Source organism: Peromyscus leucopus, chromosome 4, assembly GCF_004664715.2.
Source record: "Peromyscus leucopus breed LL Stock chromosome 4, UCI_PerLeu_2.1, whole genome shotgun sequence".
NCBI classification, from domain to species: Eukaryota; Metazoa; Chordata; class Mammalia; order Rodentia; family Cricetidae; genus Peromyscus; species Peromyscus leucopus.
Window position 1 is genome coordinate 125003049 of NC_051066.1, and position 16578 is coordinate 125019626.

General features: G+C 44.1%; 2 protein-coding genes across 3 annotated transcripts; one reads left to right on the forward strand and one right to left on the reverse strand.

Annotated features, from left to right (window-relative positions):
- The first annotated feature begins 796 nt into the window (after positions 1-796).
- On the forward strand, positions 797-5387 carry Cstl1 (cystatin like 1). Of its 2 annotated transcripts, none has more exons than XM_037205273.1 (4): positions 797-896; positions 1276-1620; positions 4533-4643; positions 5229-5387. In XM_037205273.1, the coding sequence occupies exons 2-4, from the start codon at positions 1399-1401 to the stop codon at positions 5322-5324; spliced, it is 429 nt and encodes a 142-aa protein (XP_037061168.1). In that variant the 5' UTR covers positions 797-896; positions 1276-1398; the 3' UTR covers positions 5325-5387. The 2 variants fall into 2 exon arrangements, with proteins under 2 accessions (XP_037061168.1, XP_037061167.1); XM_037205272.1 differs by having other exon boundaries at positions 1281-1620.
- A 7409-nt stretch (positions 5388-12796) lies between these two features.
- Positions 12797-15590, reverse strand: Cst11 (cystatin 11). Its single transcript, XM_028881830.2, has 3 exons — positions 15285-15590; positions 14464-14568; positions 12797-12985 (listed from the first exon to the last, which is right to left on the reverse strand). Exons 1-3 carry the CDS (start codon positions 15510-15512, stop codon positions 12902-12904), a joined length of 417 nt encoding a protein of 138 aa, XP_028737663.1. The 5' UTR covers positions 15513-15590; the 3' UTR covers positions 12797-12901.
- Between the last annotated feature and the right edge of the window lie 988 nt (positions 15591-16578).

The following is a 16578-nucleotide window of genomic DNA, read 5'->3' on the forward strand; positions in this document are numbered from 1 at the left end:
TAAAGAGACCTTATTTCAAAAAAGAATAATCCATATTGTAGGGAGATGAAAAATCTAGGCTAAGGGAGATTAACTAGCCCAGAATCCCTAGAATATATCTGGATAATAAAATGTGTGTGTTGTCTGCCATATGACTCTGCTTCTCACTGACTAGTATTTAGTTTTGAATATTTTAAGTTTTAATTAGAAATAATATGCCTTGCAAAAAGGCTGAAAAAAAATGTAAAATCTGTCTTAGGCCTTAACCTCCCCAAACAATGGCATAATCGTAGGATAAGTGTAAAACTCAGAAGCTAATATTTGACAATACAAGCACTGAATTATATTCAGATTGTGGGGGTGCGGTGTGGGGGACTGGGGGTGTATGAAGGCCCAAGGCTGCTGTTGTGTCTTACTGCATTACTCTCCACCTTATTTTGTGAGACAGGGTCTCTCGGTGAACCTGCAACTTAGCGTTTTGGCCCCACTGATTGACTGGTGACCCCTAGGACTCACCCGTCTTTGCTCCCCAACACTAGGGTTACAGATGTTCACCGCCAAATCTGTCTTTTATTTGGGTGCTGAGGATATGAACTGAGCCATCTCTGTAGCCCCCAGGTTTCTTTGATTCTCTTACTATTATTCTTTTCCTGGAGCAAAATACAAGGCTCTTTAATGAGCTCCTACACACAGGCGGCCCTGGGCAGGGCTGATTTCTGAGGAAGGCTCCTGGCTGATTTCACATGGGAGATTGGGGTTACCTCACAAAGCTCTACTGGGTCACAACAGGATTACAAGTGAGACTATGTGAACTTGCCAGCCGAGTGGGAAACAGCAGGGAGAAATCTGTGACAGGTGGGAGGCAAGTGATTAAGAGGAACCTGACCGAAGAAGCACAAAGAGATGTTGGTGGCTTGGTAAGATTGTTGGATGTACTCCCAGGTTCCATGTGGTTGAGTCCCATGTCTCAGTTCAAATGCGACTTTCCATAAACATTCACCCACTGCCATACATAGCGACCTCTGTCTACCACAGCAGCTTTTTATTGCAGAGCTCTGAACAGGTCTGCTCTTGGGATTTCTTGCACACTGCGTACACGGGCACGGGTAGGGACTCCCCTGGCTTGGCAGTGTGCAGAGACAACCCCTTACCTGGACTGCTACAGAACAGAATGTCATTGCACGTGGGAGGAACACTGCTGGGTAGCAGGGTGTGTGGCCCCCTGGGAAGCTTTCCATGGGTAGTGTCCTTAGCACCGTGGAAAAACCAACTTGAGATCTTAATCCTTGGCTTAAGTGCAGGTGAAGCTGTCTCCCAGGAAAGCCTGTGCTGGTAAGACTGCCGTGGCAGAGCGAGGCGATAGTCCCTGCGCTTCTACCCTGGCAACACTGCAGAGAAGTGCCTTCTGAAGCCGTGGAGATGAACGCCAGAGGCTTGAGGATCCCCTTGCTGCTGTTGCTGGTGACTGTAGTTGCAATGGCCAATGTGACTTACATCCAAAGGTGGGGGGGCTTCAAGGAGAAGGCCACAAGCACGAAAAACATGAACTCTACACTCCATTTCTTCATCCAGTTCTACAACAATGCAAGCAACGACACCTACTTGTTTCGAGTTCAGAAGCTAATTCAAAGTCAGATGCAGGTTTGTGCCTTGGTTTTCTGGACATCAGCGCAGCCCCCATCTTGCTTTTTCAGACATATGGGGATTCTGACTGGGCTCCTGGGACATTGGAGTACCCATAACTCTTTGGGGAGCGTCATATGCGGTGGGTGCACTTGACGCTTCTGGGCTAAGCAGGTCCCTCCATCACTACAGCCACATAATCTAGATGGCCCTGAGGTCTGGAGCCAATATTACTCCCTTCTTCTTAGCCAAAAGCTGGTTTGTAGAGGTTCTCCATTGTTCCAGGGAGGGGACTGCATTTCATTTTGCCTACCAGACAGCAGCAACGGGGCTGGTTTTGCTTTCTGTAATGGTTTTGTCTGGACAAAACATGAGCACTCTCTGCAGAGTCCTTATTTCTGACAGCATTTCTTTTCAGTGTCCAGGACTGTCAATTAGGACTGCACTTTCTGTTTGAGACATCTAGAATCACAAGTCTTCGGGGATAGCAGTGGGGAAGAGGCAGGGAATGAGCCAAGGGGCTTCAGTCAGATAGTTCCACCCCTTCTGAGGCAGAGTCTCTGCATTTAGCCCTGGCTGGCCTGTTTCTCTCTACCCTCAACCTCCCGCCTTACCCTACTGAATGTGAGTGCTAGGATCACACATGTGTGTCACCGTAGCTTCTCTTTTGTTTTACACACAATTTTACACATGTATTTCTTGTGAATCGTATCACTTGAAAGATGGTAGAGGGGAGGATTTGTTTGAAAACTGTTGATCCAATGTTCCCTCAAGGTCAGATAGTAAAATATGTAAATTAGTCAGAAACGATGGTTACATCCTAGTTAGGTTTGGGGAGAAATAATTCACTAGGAGGAAAGACTACTGGAGATGAGATAATTGGAGGCAGATGGAACAGGAGTAAGCAGAAAGAGGGGAAGGCATGGGAGTGGGGTGGCGATATTAGTGTTATATCCAGGCCAGAGGATTCCTAAATCCTGGCACAGACATTTCCCGAGGATTCCTGGCTATTATCCACTATGACCACAAGATGGTGCTGTTCTCACCACAGACATTCCCAGGGATTCCTGGCTACTATGCACTATGACCACAAGACGGTGCTGTTCTCATTTGACTTTTTTACTCGAATCAATTTCCTTTAGGTATGGCTGAGACCAATTTAATGTGTGAAACCAACCTTTTACCACTAACAGTTAACTGGTCAAGAATAGTTTCTTAAAAGTTATAGAAAAAAACCTTGATGTTACTTTAAGTGATAAATGGACAGTGCAGGCTTGCTGATGGGAAGGGGAGGATCATGGACACAGGTTTCCAGACATCTCAATATCCGGATGTGACTTTAAAAGCCTCAGTGCGGCAAAGAGTGGGTTGTAGACAAGCATGGTGGGCTGGTGGGCCTGCTTTCAACTTTCAGCTGTTCCCAGCTGTGGGATCTTGGTTAGGTGTTATCTAGACTCCTTCAGGACTGCTTCTTCACCTGCAAACTGGGTCAGAACAAGTAACAATTTAGCGCAATGCTGCCACCTAGTAGCACTTGTCAAAATATTTACTGTTATGACTGTTCATATTCTGGCTAGCACATCATCTTACACTGTCCACTTCCCCAGGAGGAAACAGATTCCGGGCACAGGGGGTATCAAGTGGAAAGCTCCTAGGAGATAAAACAAGACCTTTAGCTCATGTCATTCCTCTGTCCTTGGCTCTCCCAATGTCATAGCTGGTCCACACAGTTGGCAGAAACATTTAGTAACTTAAATATTTGAATTCTCTTAAGCTACCATTGTGTGGCTTTTCCTGGGGAGACCTGAATCAGCATCTACTTACTACAGACAGGGCGCTAACAACACACCAAAGGAATGATTCCAACCAAGTCTAGCTTAGTTTACCGGTGGGGGATGCTTAAAAAAATATGGAGGACTCAAAAGCAGCTATATCACCAAAAAGCCTATCCCAGTAAGGGTGATGGCTCAGGATGATGACAGCATCTCAGAAGTTCCTGCAGGTGGCTCAGCTAGCCCAAAAGTCTCCGCAATGACCTTGGGTAGGAGGCCTTACAATCTTGTTTCATTTGATTGCTGAATCTTATGAGCCAGCCTCCACACTCCAGAGGGAATGTTTCAGTTGGGAGGAAATAGCTACACAATAGGTTGGTTTTTATGCATTAGTGGAAGTGCTTCTGTTTTGTCCACAGAATCCACAGATCGAATGATTATGTGTACCTTTCAAATGAAGAAATGGAGGCTGCTATATTACTTTCTCAAGGTTTCAGAGCTAATATATGGGTAGTGAATGTCTGAAATAAATTTGACCCCCAAGCTCATTTTTAAAGATTTATAGTTTTATATGTATGAGTGTTCTGCCTTAAAGTATATGTATATAAGTGTACCACATATACACAGTGCTTGCAGAGACCAGAAGAGGGCATTGGATGTCCAGAAACTGGAGTTGCAGGTAGTTATGAACTGCCATGTGGGTTCTAGGAACCAAACTTTGGTCCTCTGCAAGATCAACACATGCTTTTAAACCATCCCTCTAGTTAACATTTAGATGTGTTGCTAAATTGTCTACTTTATGATTGGCTGGGAAGGAGAGTAAGGAGTGAGAAGACTGGGAAGGAATAGGGCCAGATAGCTCAGGACATTATGAGGACCACAGTGGTCTGTTGTTACCAGGCAACCCAGCTTGTCTTATCATGACAATGGATGGGAGACAAGAAGCACTAAGTGGCTGCCACAGCAAAGTCCAGAGCAAAAGATTGTGGCTGATTAGGGACCCTAGTTACCATTGAGACTCACTCAATGGGAGGGGAGGAAGGAGCTGAGTTTTGATGGATGAGTTCTGGGAAGAGGGGTCACACTTAGTCCTTCTGGAGAGGGTCAGACACTGGACACTCAAGTGTGGAAATTAGCAGTGCAATTGCTCCTTTACAGCTGACCACAGGAGTGGAGTATTTCGTCACTGTGAAGATTGGCAGGACCAAATGCAAGAAAAATGAGACAAAGAAAGCTTCCTGTCCTCTGCAAAGCAGCAAGATGAAAAAGGTGTGTTGTGGGAGTCCTCTGAGAAAGCCTCAAGTCCAAGGATGGGGAATGAACATCTTCAAACTGAGAGTCAGGGCCAGCAAATGCCCAGCCGTAAGGTTACCTGACAGTTCTTGGTGCATCCAAGAAGGAAGAAGGCTGTTGGCATGGGCAGTCTGGCCACCCAAGCAGGCACAGCCCTGGACCTAGGCTTCTGCTTCTCCCCACAGAGCTCCAGGGTACAAGCATTGTTTGTTCCTTCTCAGGGCCTTTGTTATTATCTTGCTTCCATTCTTTGGGGGCACTGAAGACTGTCCCCGTCTCCTCTGTGTCTTCTTAGTTCTATTGTCCCTTTCTATGTTGGCTGGTCCCTTGTTGGGGCCTCTTTCTGTCCCAGGGTGTAGGTGCAGGGATGGGAGGAGAGAGTATCCTCCCATCCTGGAATCCCAGGTCCTCCTTTGACTGGGGCTCCAGAGGCACCTGCCATGCATCTCAGAGGAGCATTTCCTTTCTGGGTTCTCCAGGGCCTGAGGAGTTAGAGCCTTCTCTTCCACCTTTGAAAACTATTTTTCCCCAAAGCTGATTATCTTCCTTTTTCTTCCACAGAGCCTGATTTGCACATCACTGATATACACTGTGCCCTGGGCAAACTACTACCAGCTCTGGAACAACTCTTGCCAGGATCACAGAGGGTCCATGTGAAGAGCTCCTACTGACACCCAGATGCCTGTGTTGTGTACTGGTTTTTATAGAGCTCTAAGAGGACTTGTGCTTCTCTCTGGGGGTGTATCTACACACACACACATGCTCACTCACTCTCACAACACTGACACTTCAACAACATGCATAGTAGCAGCACCTTTACTGACACATGTACTTTCCACTCACATACACACAGGCATGCATACCTCTGCTCTCATACACTTACAGTCACCATGCAAACACATAACAAACACTTCCACACGTGAACCTCTGTGCTTTCCCACACTTGCAGCTCACATACACTTCGCAGATATGCAGTGGTCACCAGGGACTGCTATGCTTTGGGGAGCCTCACTGTTCTGTCTGTATCAACTTTATGCTTCTTCTATCTCTGGGCCCAGGCATGGTCATTAACTCTGGCCTGGGCATGAGGAACGCTATACCCTACCACTACACACAACACTGTGACTCACACATGCCACAGTGAGCATGTCTGAAGTCCCATGACTAAACAGGGCTGAGTAACCAGTGTTGATTAAGTGCACTTGTAGCAAGGCTGTGACTTACAGTGGCTATAGGTCAGCAGGCAGCAGCAGTAGCAGGGATGTCTTAGCTCAGGGCTTTGTTGCTGTGAAGAGACTCACTTACAGTTCAGAGGTTTAGTCCATTATTGTCATGGAGAGAAGCATGGCAGTATAAAGGCAGACATGGTGCTGGAGAAATATCTTAGAGTTCTACATATGGATCCTCAGGCATCAGGAAGAGAAAGTGACACTGGGCCTGGACTGAGCATTTGAAACCTCAGATCCCACCCCGAGACACATTTCCTCTAACAAGGCCATACCTAGTAGTGTCAACTTGCTATGAGCCTATGGGGGCCATTTTCATTCAGACCACCACAAAAAGGTAGAGGATAGTGTCCCAGGGGAAGACAGAAACTTCCAGAGCCCTTGCCCGTTACAGCGACAGGGTGCACTTAATCCCCAGCCACAAGCTGTGAGGATGTCTGTAGCACACCATCTTCTAGGGACTAGGGTCAGAGACTCAGTGCTCAGGTGTTGTTTGGGGTGTGTGTGGGGTGCGGACATATGGAGGCCCTTTGGTAGGACTTCCATCACTGTGCTGAATGCTTTCCCTCTAGGTCTCCAGACCACAGGCATGGTGAATTCTTACTTCCCTACAGCTACCTTCCTCCATTGACTCATAGCTCAGTAAGAGAGGGCACAGCCTTGAGCTGAGAACATATTGAGTGTATCGTGTGATACTTGGCTTCCTCCCTGAATCTGCCACTTTTTCAGTCAGAAGGAAACTTGAGAATCACTTAGGGGAGAAAAATGTAGATCCCCAAGTGAGAGCCTCAGATTAACCAAGATGCCTGGAGGAGAAGGGGCACAGGAAATGAGTGGAAGGTTACACATTAGTAGAGAGAGCCCAAAGCACCCTGCCATTCAAATTCAATGCCATTGGGGCCTCTGAGGTCCGACATGCCCCTCCACTTTCTCTATGTACCCACCGAGTCATCTCTCCCCTCCCTAAACATACCATTCTTATCCATTACTCAACAATAAACCTGTGTTTTTTAGGAGTTTTTATTTTAATTTTGATTTTTAAGGTAGTGTTTAGCTAAGTAGACCAAGTTGGCCTTGAACTTGAGATCCTCCTGCCTCAAACTCCTAAGTGCTAGTATCACAAGCATGCACCATCATACCCAAATAGTTTTCAGTTTCTAGTAATACCTTTTGTCAATAAGCATGTGTGTATCTGTGTAAAAGGCAGACATGTGTGTGTCTCTGTTGGGTATTTGCTGAGGCCACAGGGTGTGCATTTGTACAGCATAAGCTATTCTGCTCTGGACTTATTTTCACTCTCCCTAACTTACTTTGCATTTCCATTGTTAGTTACTTCACGCATTGACATGGTAGTGGAATCTCAGCATTCAAGAGGTTGAGTCAGAGGAGTTATTATGAGTTAGAGATGCCATTCAGAGCTATATAGAGAGGTACTGTCTCAAAATTAACAAATGAATAAATATTAAAGAAATAAACTGGCCAGGCGGTGCTGGCACACTCTTTTAATCCCAGAACTTGGGAGGCGGAGGCAGGTAGATCTCTGTGAGTTCGAGGCCAAACTGGTCTACAGAGTGAGTTTTAGGACATTAGGGCTGTTACACAGGGAAACACTGTTTCAAAAAAATCAAAAAAGAAAGAGAGAAAGAAAGAAAAAGAAAGAAGAAAGAAAGAGACCATGGTATTGGTTTGAGCTAAGTTCTTATTCATTTCTTGTTGCATGGTGAGACTAGTGTTCAATTTGTTTTTGATTTTATGTGATTTCATATGGACATGGTTCTTTTTTTAAAAAATGTATTTGTTGTGTTGTATGTGTGTGCAACATGTGAGTGTGAATGCAAGTGTGCTCTTGCCACAGTGCTCATGTGGAAGTCAAAGGAGGACTTTCAGGGTTTGCTTCTTTCTGACAGTTATAGGTTCCAGAAATCAAACTCAGACTGTCAGACTTGCATGGCAAGCATTTTATCTTTGTGAGCTGTCTCACTGGCCCTCTTATTATTGTCATTTATTATATCTATTTTTATTATTTATTATTTATTTATTTATTTATTTATTTATTTATTTATTTGTTTATTTATTTATTGGTTTTCTGAAACAGAGTTTCTCTGTGTAACAGTACTGGCTGTCCTGCAACTCACTTTCTAGACCAGGCTGGTCTTGAACTCACAGAGATCTGCCTGCCTCTGCCTCCTGAGTGTGTTATTATGAACAGTGTTGCAGTTTGCTCACAGGGCTTTCTGCACACCAGCAAGTGCTCTGCTACTGAGCTACATTCCAGTCCTGCTTTGAATTTTTAACGCTGTTCTTCTCTCTGGATATGTGCACTCATGTGTGTCCTTATGTGCATATGTGTTCAGATGCCTGTGGAAGTCAGAGGCACCAGATCCTCCTGCATCTGGAGCCACAGGCAGTTGTGGGCAGCCTGACATGAGTCCTGAGAACTGAACTCAGATCCTCTGCAAGAGCACTATGTGCTCTTAACTTTTGAAACATCTCCTTTGTTCATTGTTTCGAAATTTATTAAACAAGTGAACTTTCTCTTTCCCATCCAACCTATTTTGCCTTTTCAATCCACAAACAGGAAGAACTGGGTAAGCAGGCTGCATGAAGGGTAAGTAAATGGAAGTCCTGGCCCAGTAGGAATGGTCCTGCATATCTCCACTATAGTGGTACTTAGAGGAATCTACATGAATCACACACACACACACACACACACACACACACACACACACACACAACACACACACACACACACTGTACTGATCCCCACTAGGTGCTCTGTTTTCCTTAATTATGAAAATTTTGCCATCAGAGAAAACCAGAGGGAGGGGTCCAGGGCACTTCTCTTTGCTGCCTTTGTAACTTCTTGTAAAAATAGGATTATTTCCAAAATACATTTCAGCCAAACATTGACTGAAAAATCCAAAAGACTAATGGCCCCAAATGTTCCATCTCTGTCTTTCTCTCAAAGGACAGTCACTGTCTGGGGGATGAAATAGCTCAAATGTGTCAATAGTATGGATGTGATTCACAGTAAATTACTACCATGGCTTCCACTGAGTTCCTGCTCTAGGCTACATGTGTTTTGATTCCTGCCTTCATCATAAGCATCATTACTTTCACATGTTGTAACAACTCCAAGAGGATATCCTGTTTTCCTCAGCTGAAGAATAAAAGTTGTAGATTAGTGTGATCCCAGATATTTGGAAGAAGGAATTCCAGCTGCCCCCCAAATATTCTAGAGTTTTAATGGGGTGAGTAGATGCTATAAATTCCTATCGACCCCCAACTTGGGGAGCCTTGGTAAGTCTTCTGTTCACTCAAGATGACAGTTCACACTTGTTGGTCCTCTGCTTGTGTCCTGTAGACTTACCCTTTCGGGGTATGCCAGCTCATTTCCCTTTGAGCACTCTGTGGCCTTTTCTGACCTAGAGCTACCCCAACTCATAGGGGGCAGGGAAATCTCAGTGCTTGCAGCCACCCTTGGCAAATCCTAACTGGACAAACACCTTGACTCCGCCAGCTGCTCCACTCCTGTGGTGAGTGTGTGTGTGTGTGTGTGTGTGTGTGTGTGTGTGTGTGTGTGTGTGTGTGTGAGAGAGAGAGAGAGAGAGAGAGAGAGAGAGCGAGAGAGAGAGAGAGAGAGAGAGAGAGAGAGAGAGACTCTATGATGTCAGCAGGATCTACTAACAGTATTAAGCCCTGGACTTTTGCTGAATGCGTTTGTCAATTTAAAAGAATCTTTATTTATGTGTCTGTTTGTATCTGTGTTAAATATGGATGCCAATGTTCATGGAGGCTAGAAGAGGGTGTCAGACCCCACCCCCCACCCCCGGAGCTAAAGGTTAAGATGTTTGTGAGCTGGGAATTGAACTCTGGTCCTTTGGAAGAACAGCAGGTGCTCTTAACCACCAGGCCATCTCTCCAGGCCTTTTGCTGGAGTCTTGGCATGAGATCTTTCTCTACCAGATGGGAATGAGCACATGTGAATTGCTGATAGTTCTCCTGAGACAAAATGGGGGGAGCTGTGTGAAAGGAGCCTGGGGACATTGAGTTCCTGAACTGAAGTTTTGGGGTGTCCCCATTGTTAATGTGCTGTCACGGAAGGTGCTCCTAAACTCCTGTGGAGACGTACATCTACATCATGAGAAGAGGCGGGATCCACTGGGACTTTTAGGAAGTTAGTGGGTCTCTGTCCATGTAAGCGGATGAACTCACTTGTCTGATAAATCTGTGTTAATGACTTACTGAATCATCTTGAGAGCCAGTCAGTTTAGAAAGGTCTCTGCCACTCCCTGCCGCACTCACCATGTGATGTCCTGTGCTACCTCAGGTCTGGGCCTTTAAAAAGAAGGCTATCACTAGATGGTGCTATTTAACCTTAGACCAGAACCATGAGTCCACATAGCTTTCTTTATAATTTACTAGTCTATTTTATAACCTACAGAGTCCAGTCATGTTTCTGTTGTCATATACTCATGGGTGTGAGGACAATCACTGGAATGTGGTGATCCTACCAAGGGCCGCACTCTTAATGAGAACATGAAGTTGAGAGGGTTTGGGGTGGATCTGGGAGGAGTTAGAGGGAGGAGTTAGGGAGAGGAGTGACCAAAAGAATTGTATGCATGTATAAAATTCCCATAGGGTTAATGAAAATATGTTTTAAAACTACACTTAAATCCTATGTAAGTGGAAAAGACCTTGGTCAGAATAGAAATTCTGGGATTCTAGTGATACTGAGGCATTTGTTTGTTTGTTTGTTTGTTTAGTTATTTTGTCATTACTTCACTTGAAGAAATTGAAGTAGAAACTCTAATAATCTCTATTTAAATATCCTTTTAGAATGTAGTGGCTGAAAACATTAACTTCACCTCTTGATTCCTCCTACAAATGATATAATCTTCTGCCTTTTATTCTCTAACTTGTTAAATAAGGAGCCTAATTCATATTTTAAATGATACCTGTGAATGTTTAAGTTTTATATCAGTTTTTGGCATTTTGTAAGTTTCTTGTATATAATGAGCACAGGATAAATTGCAAACAATGTCATAAATAACTACAATTTTATTCATAGATTTCATCTAATGTGAGATGTTTTATTTTATTTTAGCGTGTGTGTGTGTGTGTGTGTGTGTGTGTGTGTGTGTGTGTGTGTGTGTAGGTGCCCACTGAGGTCACAGGCCTTGGATATCTCAGGAGCTGGAATTACAGGTGTTTGTGACCTGCCTGACATGGGTCCTGGGAATAGAATTCAGGTCCTTTGCAAGACAGAATGTACTTTTAACCTGTGAGCCATTTCTTCAGCTCCAGTGTGAGCTATTTTAAACAATACAAGCACATTCTGGCAAGTTATTTAAAGTCCAACTCTGTAGTTTAATGTATGCATTCATGTTTTTTTTCTTCCAGAACACTGGTAAACATTTTAAAACTTAGGATCTAAAGTTGAAATAATTTTGCAAAGAACAACTATATGCTCACCACTTACACTCTACAATTTGTATTTTGTATTGGTATTAAGCATCTCTTTCCCATTCTTATATTTACCTGACAGTCTCCTTTTTCATATGTACTTCAAATTTAGTTGAAGACATCAGTATACTTCACTCCTAAACATGTCTGATTGCAAATTAAAGAGATTTCATAATTTGTTTGTGTTTTTTCCTTTTGAGCTAAATTTCTTAATGTACAATTAGACTATTATTAAAAATAATTTACCTCATTTGTAGTATTGTGTTATTATTGGTAGGAAACAGATCAAGACAGAAAGTGCAGTCCCTGTGATATAGTGTTCCTGGCTTTTCCCTGACTATGCTCCTTTCTCTTCTAGTGGATTTAATCCCATTGGTTGATATGGAGAAAATAAAATGACATTGTGGACCATGTCCTCTTTCCCACGGGGCATATATTTTCCTTTGTCTCATAGATAAAACCTCCAGAATCCAAGATGTATTCTGCTCTGGTCCTGGCTGCTGGTGTAATGTGGTGGGAGTCTAGATCTGAGTTTAGTGTTTCCTTACAGAAACAAAGGGCATCTCAACTCTGGACCTGGAGTAAGGTTCTTGTCTTTCTTAGTTCTTTGTGTTTTTCCTTCTTGTTTCATACTTTAGTGGGGGGCTCTTTGTCATGCTCCTGAGGAATTCCACAGTGAGAGTCACTTGCTAACATCTCTGCTGCTCAGTTACCCACTGTAAATATCCCTCCATCTCCTTATTGTCTTTCTCCATATCTTCTCCATCTAGTCTTAAAACCCAGAATAATTGGCCTGGGAATGTTGCTCAGTTTGTAGAGTGTTTGTTTAATCTGCAAGAAGTCTTGTGTTTGACGCTGTCTACCCGCGTCACCTCCAGCACTGTATAAAGCTGAGTGTGATGGTCTATGCCTATTTTGCCAGCATTGGGAGGCGGAGAAAGGAAGATAGTAAGTTCATCCTCAGCTACATAGTGAGTTCAAGGTGGCTACATAGTGAGTTCCAGGTCAGCATGAGGTTACCTGAGACCAGATCTCAAAAATAAACAAACAGATAGACAAAAACGTCCTAAAGTCCCCTACTTGCTATGAAGCTGAGAATGAAGCTCCGCTATCATGAGGGTATAAACAATGGGGCTGGAGAGATGGCTCAGAGGTTAAGAGCACTGCTTGCTCTTCCAAAGGTCCCGAGTTCAATTCCCAGCAAGCACATGGTGGTTCACAACCATCTGTAATGAGATCTGGTGCCCTCTTCTGGCCTGCGGGGATATGTGCAGACAGAACACTGTATACATAATAAATGAATCTTTAAAAACCAAAACAAAAAACCAATGGGTTCAGAAACCATCTTTATCCCTCACTGGTTCCCCCTAGTGGGCCTCCACATTTTGTTATTACAGCTGAAGAATTTATGGGGAAAAAATGGAGTCACAACATGAAGACCTTGAAGAGAACAGGCTACCATCTTTATTGTGTGAATTGAGGATTACTGTTGATTGCAGGGTGAGCTGAAACTTGGTGGACACAGCATGTGCTCCAAGACACTCAGCTATCGGTACAGTTTTTCTTGAGAATTTTGTATCTTTCAAACTCGGGTTTGGCATACACTGAGAAGTAGCACTGGATTTTCTAAAACAAACAAACAAAAAACCAAAATGCATATTTTAAAAGATGAACAAGAGGCAGGCATGGCAGTGCTCTGCAATGGCAGGAATTGGGAATCTGAGGTCTGGACATTTACAGAGAGTTCAAGTGGGGTGCATAGTCAGATTCTATTAAAATAAGATAAAGAGCTAAAATGCAAGGTGAGAAGGAAAAGAACCTCAAACAGGAGGCCAGGGAAACAGCACCGCCTCATTGCTCCCCTCAGCCCAAATCCTGGTTTTTATGTGATTTCATTTATGCGACAAAAGCACTGTTGTGATTCTTCTGGAGACTATCCTGTCTGTGGTCAGGTTTGGAGTGGTAATAGAAGGTCCAACCCATACTCACTGTGGGAGTTACTGGTTCTATTTTCTCATCATTTTCACTCCTGTGGTGTTTATCATATTTTCTCTTCCTGGGCTTCTACTGGATCCACATCTCCCTTCTTCTCTCAATTCCTCTCTTCTTCTTTATAATATCTTTCCTCCCTCCCTCCCTCCCTCCCTCCCTCCCTCCCTTTCTTTCTCCCTTTTGTCTACTTATCTATCCACACACCCACTCACAATCTACCCTTCTAGTTCCATTCATTCACCTATTTATCATTCCATCCTCCCACCTATTCCTTCCTTTTATCTATCTATCCTTCCTTTCATTCATTCAGATTTTATGTCCATAAAATTTTATGTCCTAATATGAAGAGGGAGCCCAGGAAAGGATACATTTGTGTGTTGAGAACCTCCAAGTCCTTATTACTGGGTTTACCGTATAGTTTATGAACTGAACAAGAACATGTTATAAGCAAAAGGTGAGGCTATTAATGATTACATTAAAAACTTAGACATCAACCAGGATGATGCCAGACAAAGAGGGACATACAGCCATTCTTGCTCAAATTCATCTGGGGAAAGTTAAGAGATGGTTACAGGGCTGTTAGGAGTCATAACCAGAGTGTGTGTTGGACACACCCTGACTATGCACACAGAAGTGGTGATGATGTTGTGCAGCATCTGGCCAGCCTCCTGCCAGGTCAGAATGAATTCTGCAGGGGACTGAGGTGCCTTTGGGGCCAAAGACCACTCAGCATGTCACTCAGCAGGCCACCTACACAGACTTGTTTTTCTTAGTCCACTGTACACCAGTTAAATTATTTTAGAATGCATTTTCCCACTTCCTGCTAAAATATGGTTAATAATTAACTGCTTCCCTTGGCCTGGGGTGTCCTGTAGTTCAGCCACCAAACTGCTCCCTTTGGACCCCCTCCTTCTTCTTGTGATTCCTCCAGCACCAACAAATGATGGCTCTGCTTTTTCCATCTCTAATTTCCTCTTTGAAATAGGAAATATCACTCATGAGATTTTTTCAAGGAAACTTAAATAGATTCCAAATAAGTCTGCCTTCCCTTATGCTAAAACCACAGAAAAACCCATGGAAAATGGCTTTGTGTGAATGAGCTTGCCTAGTACCTTGTAAAGTTCCCCTCTCTGGACATCACAGGTGCTTGTCTCTGTCTTGAAGCAGGTGGTCCTCTGCATCTCCACTCTGATGTGTAACTCCATGTGGTCTGTTATCTGTGGGTAGTGAGGGAAGGGAAATGAAGGATGGCTTCTTCTCCCCATTGTGGCTTCTAGATGAGGGGACAGCTCTACACCATGCTCAATGGCAAGGGCCCAGTCTTGCACAATTGTAGGATCCTTGCTCTCCTTCCTGCTGGACTCCAGGCCTCTTTTAGTCACTCATTGGGATAGCACCAAGACTACTAGGAGACATTGAAATCTCACCAAGACTACCAGAAAACCTGTCGTTCTCTATCTTTCGGGCAGCATTGAAAAGGCTAATAGTTCCAGGCAGAACTGTGTACAAGTTTTCTGAGAATGGCTAGATAGTAAACAGGTTAATCTCTGTAGGCCATGTGTTCTGTGTTGTAACTTTACAGACTGACCTCGGCAGCATGGCAGCCCCAGATGGACACAGCACAGACGGCTCCAATAGCACTGCTTTAAAAGGCACACGACCAGGACAGTTGGACCTGGGTGTGTAATTTGTTGGTTATCATGGAAACAACAGATTCATTCACTTTAGCAAATGTACATTTCTCTTAAAGCACCCACTTTCAGTTGGGAATGGTAGCATATACCTGTAATTATAGTACTGGGAAGACGGAGGCAAAAGGCTGTGAGGTTGAGGCTGACCTAGTCTGTCTAGTGAGATCCTATCCATATACCTGGGGTTTTACCAGAGCACTGGGTCCCACTATGGAGGAGAGACAGGGATGCCACGTACTCACCTGCTTCTCAATCTTCAGGATGCGGATGATCCTGAAGTTGTACAAGTCATCACTTTCTTTGTTGTATGTTTCTGTGACATACTTCAATGTGCCTGGGACAGAAACTTCTATTGCATTTACTTCGTGGACACTTACAAATGTCTTCCTCTTTTCTTGATAGCTGAAGGCCACAAGGGCCACCAGAATGACTAACAGGAGCCGTGGTGCCTTCCAAAGTCTGGCCATCATTATTCATCTGGAGAATATTGGGAAGAGCTTCCTCCTTGTCTTCATCTGTTGGGACATACTGACCACAGCTGTCCTGAGTCAGACTTAAGGGCAACATGCAGCAACACCCACAGCTCTATCTTTCTCCTCCCATCTGCCTACTCAAGGGACACTTTGCAATGACTGGCAAACTCACGTCTACTCTCATTCTTTTTACATAGTTCATTTCACACACGCACCCATACACACACTTATATTTTGTGGGGGTTTCTCCTTCAGCAACATACACTTCTGTGGACTGTTATTCCCTTCGTAGACGCTAAGCCAGAGGCCTCTTTCCACTGAGCTTATGTCATGAGAGGCCAAAGAACACTTCAGGGATAGGCAATGGAGGACACATGAAGGGTATTGGGTCTCAGAAAACATAGCCTAACCAGCAGGATGATGGGAAGGAGAAGTTCATGAGGAGGAGCTGGGTTTTAAGGAAGCCCTCTCCTTGACTTGGCTCTTGGGACACTGGTTCTAGGCAATATGTCTAAAGAGCAGAGGGACTAGGAGGAGAGAAAGAAACAAGGACCTGGGGAACCTCACTTGGGAAAGCTGGTGACATTTGAGTGGCCGACTCCATGTTTTAGAGGTGAGCAGGAAGTTGAAGGAGGGGATTGCAAGAGTTTCCTGCCTGACAAGTTGGGTTTCAGAAAGATAAGACCCCACAGGAGCTCCAGCTTGGTATCGAAAGGCAAGGTCAAAGGCATGGAGGCTGGCAGGATGCAGCCATCTGTGTGATGCCAGCTCATGAGATGTTTGGATTAAGCCTATAGGGCAATGGTTCTCAACCTGTGGCTTGTGATCCCCTTGGCAAACCTCTATCTCCAAAAACACTTACATTGCAGTTCATAACTGTAGCAAAATTACAGTCATAAAGTGGCAACAAAAATACATTTATGATTGGAAGTCACTACAGCATGAGGAACTGTTTTTAAAAGTCACAGCATTAGAAAGGTTGAGAACCATTACTGTAGAATATTGCTCCTAAGGATACAGTATCAAGACAAGTAGTGAAAGGTCCTAGAACACAGGTGTGAGT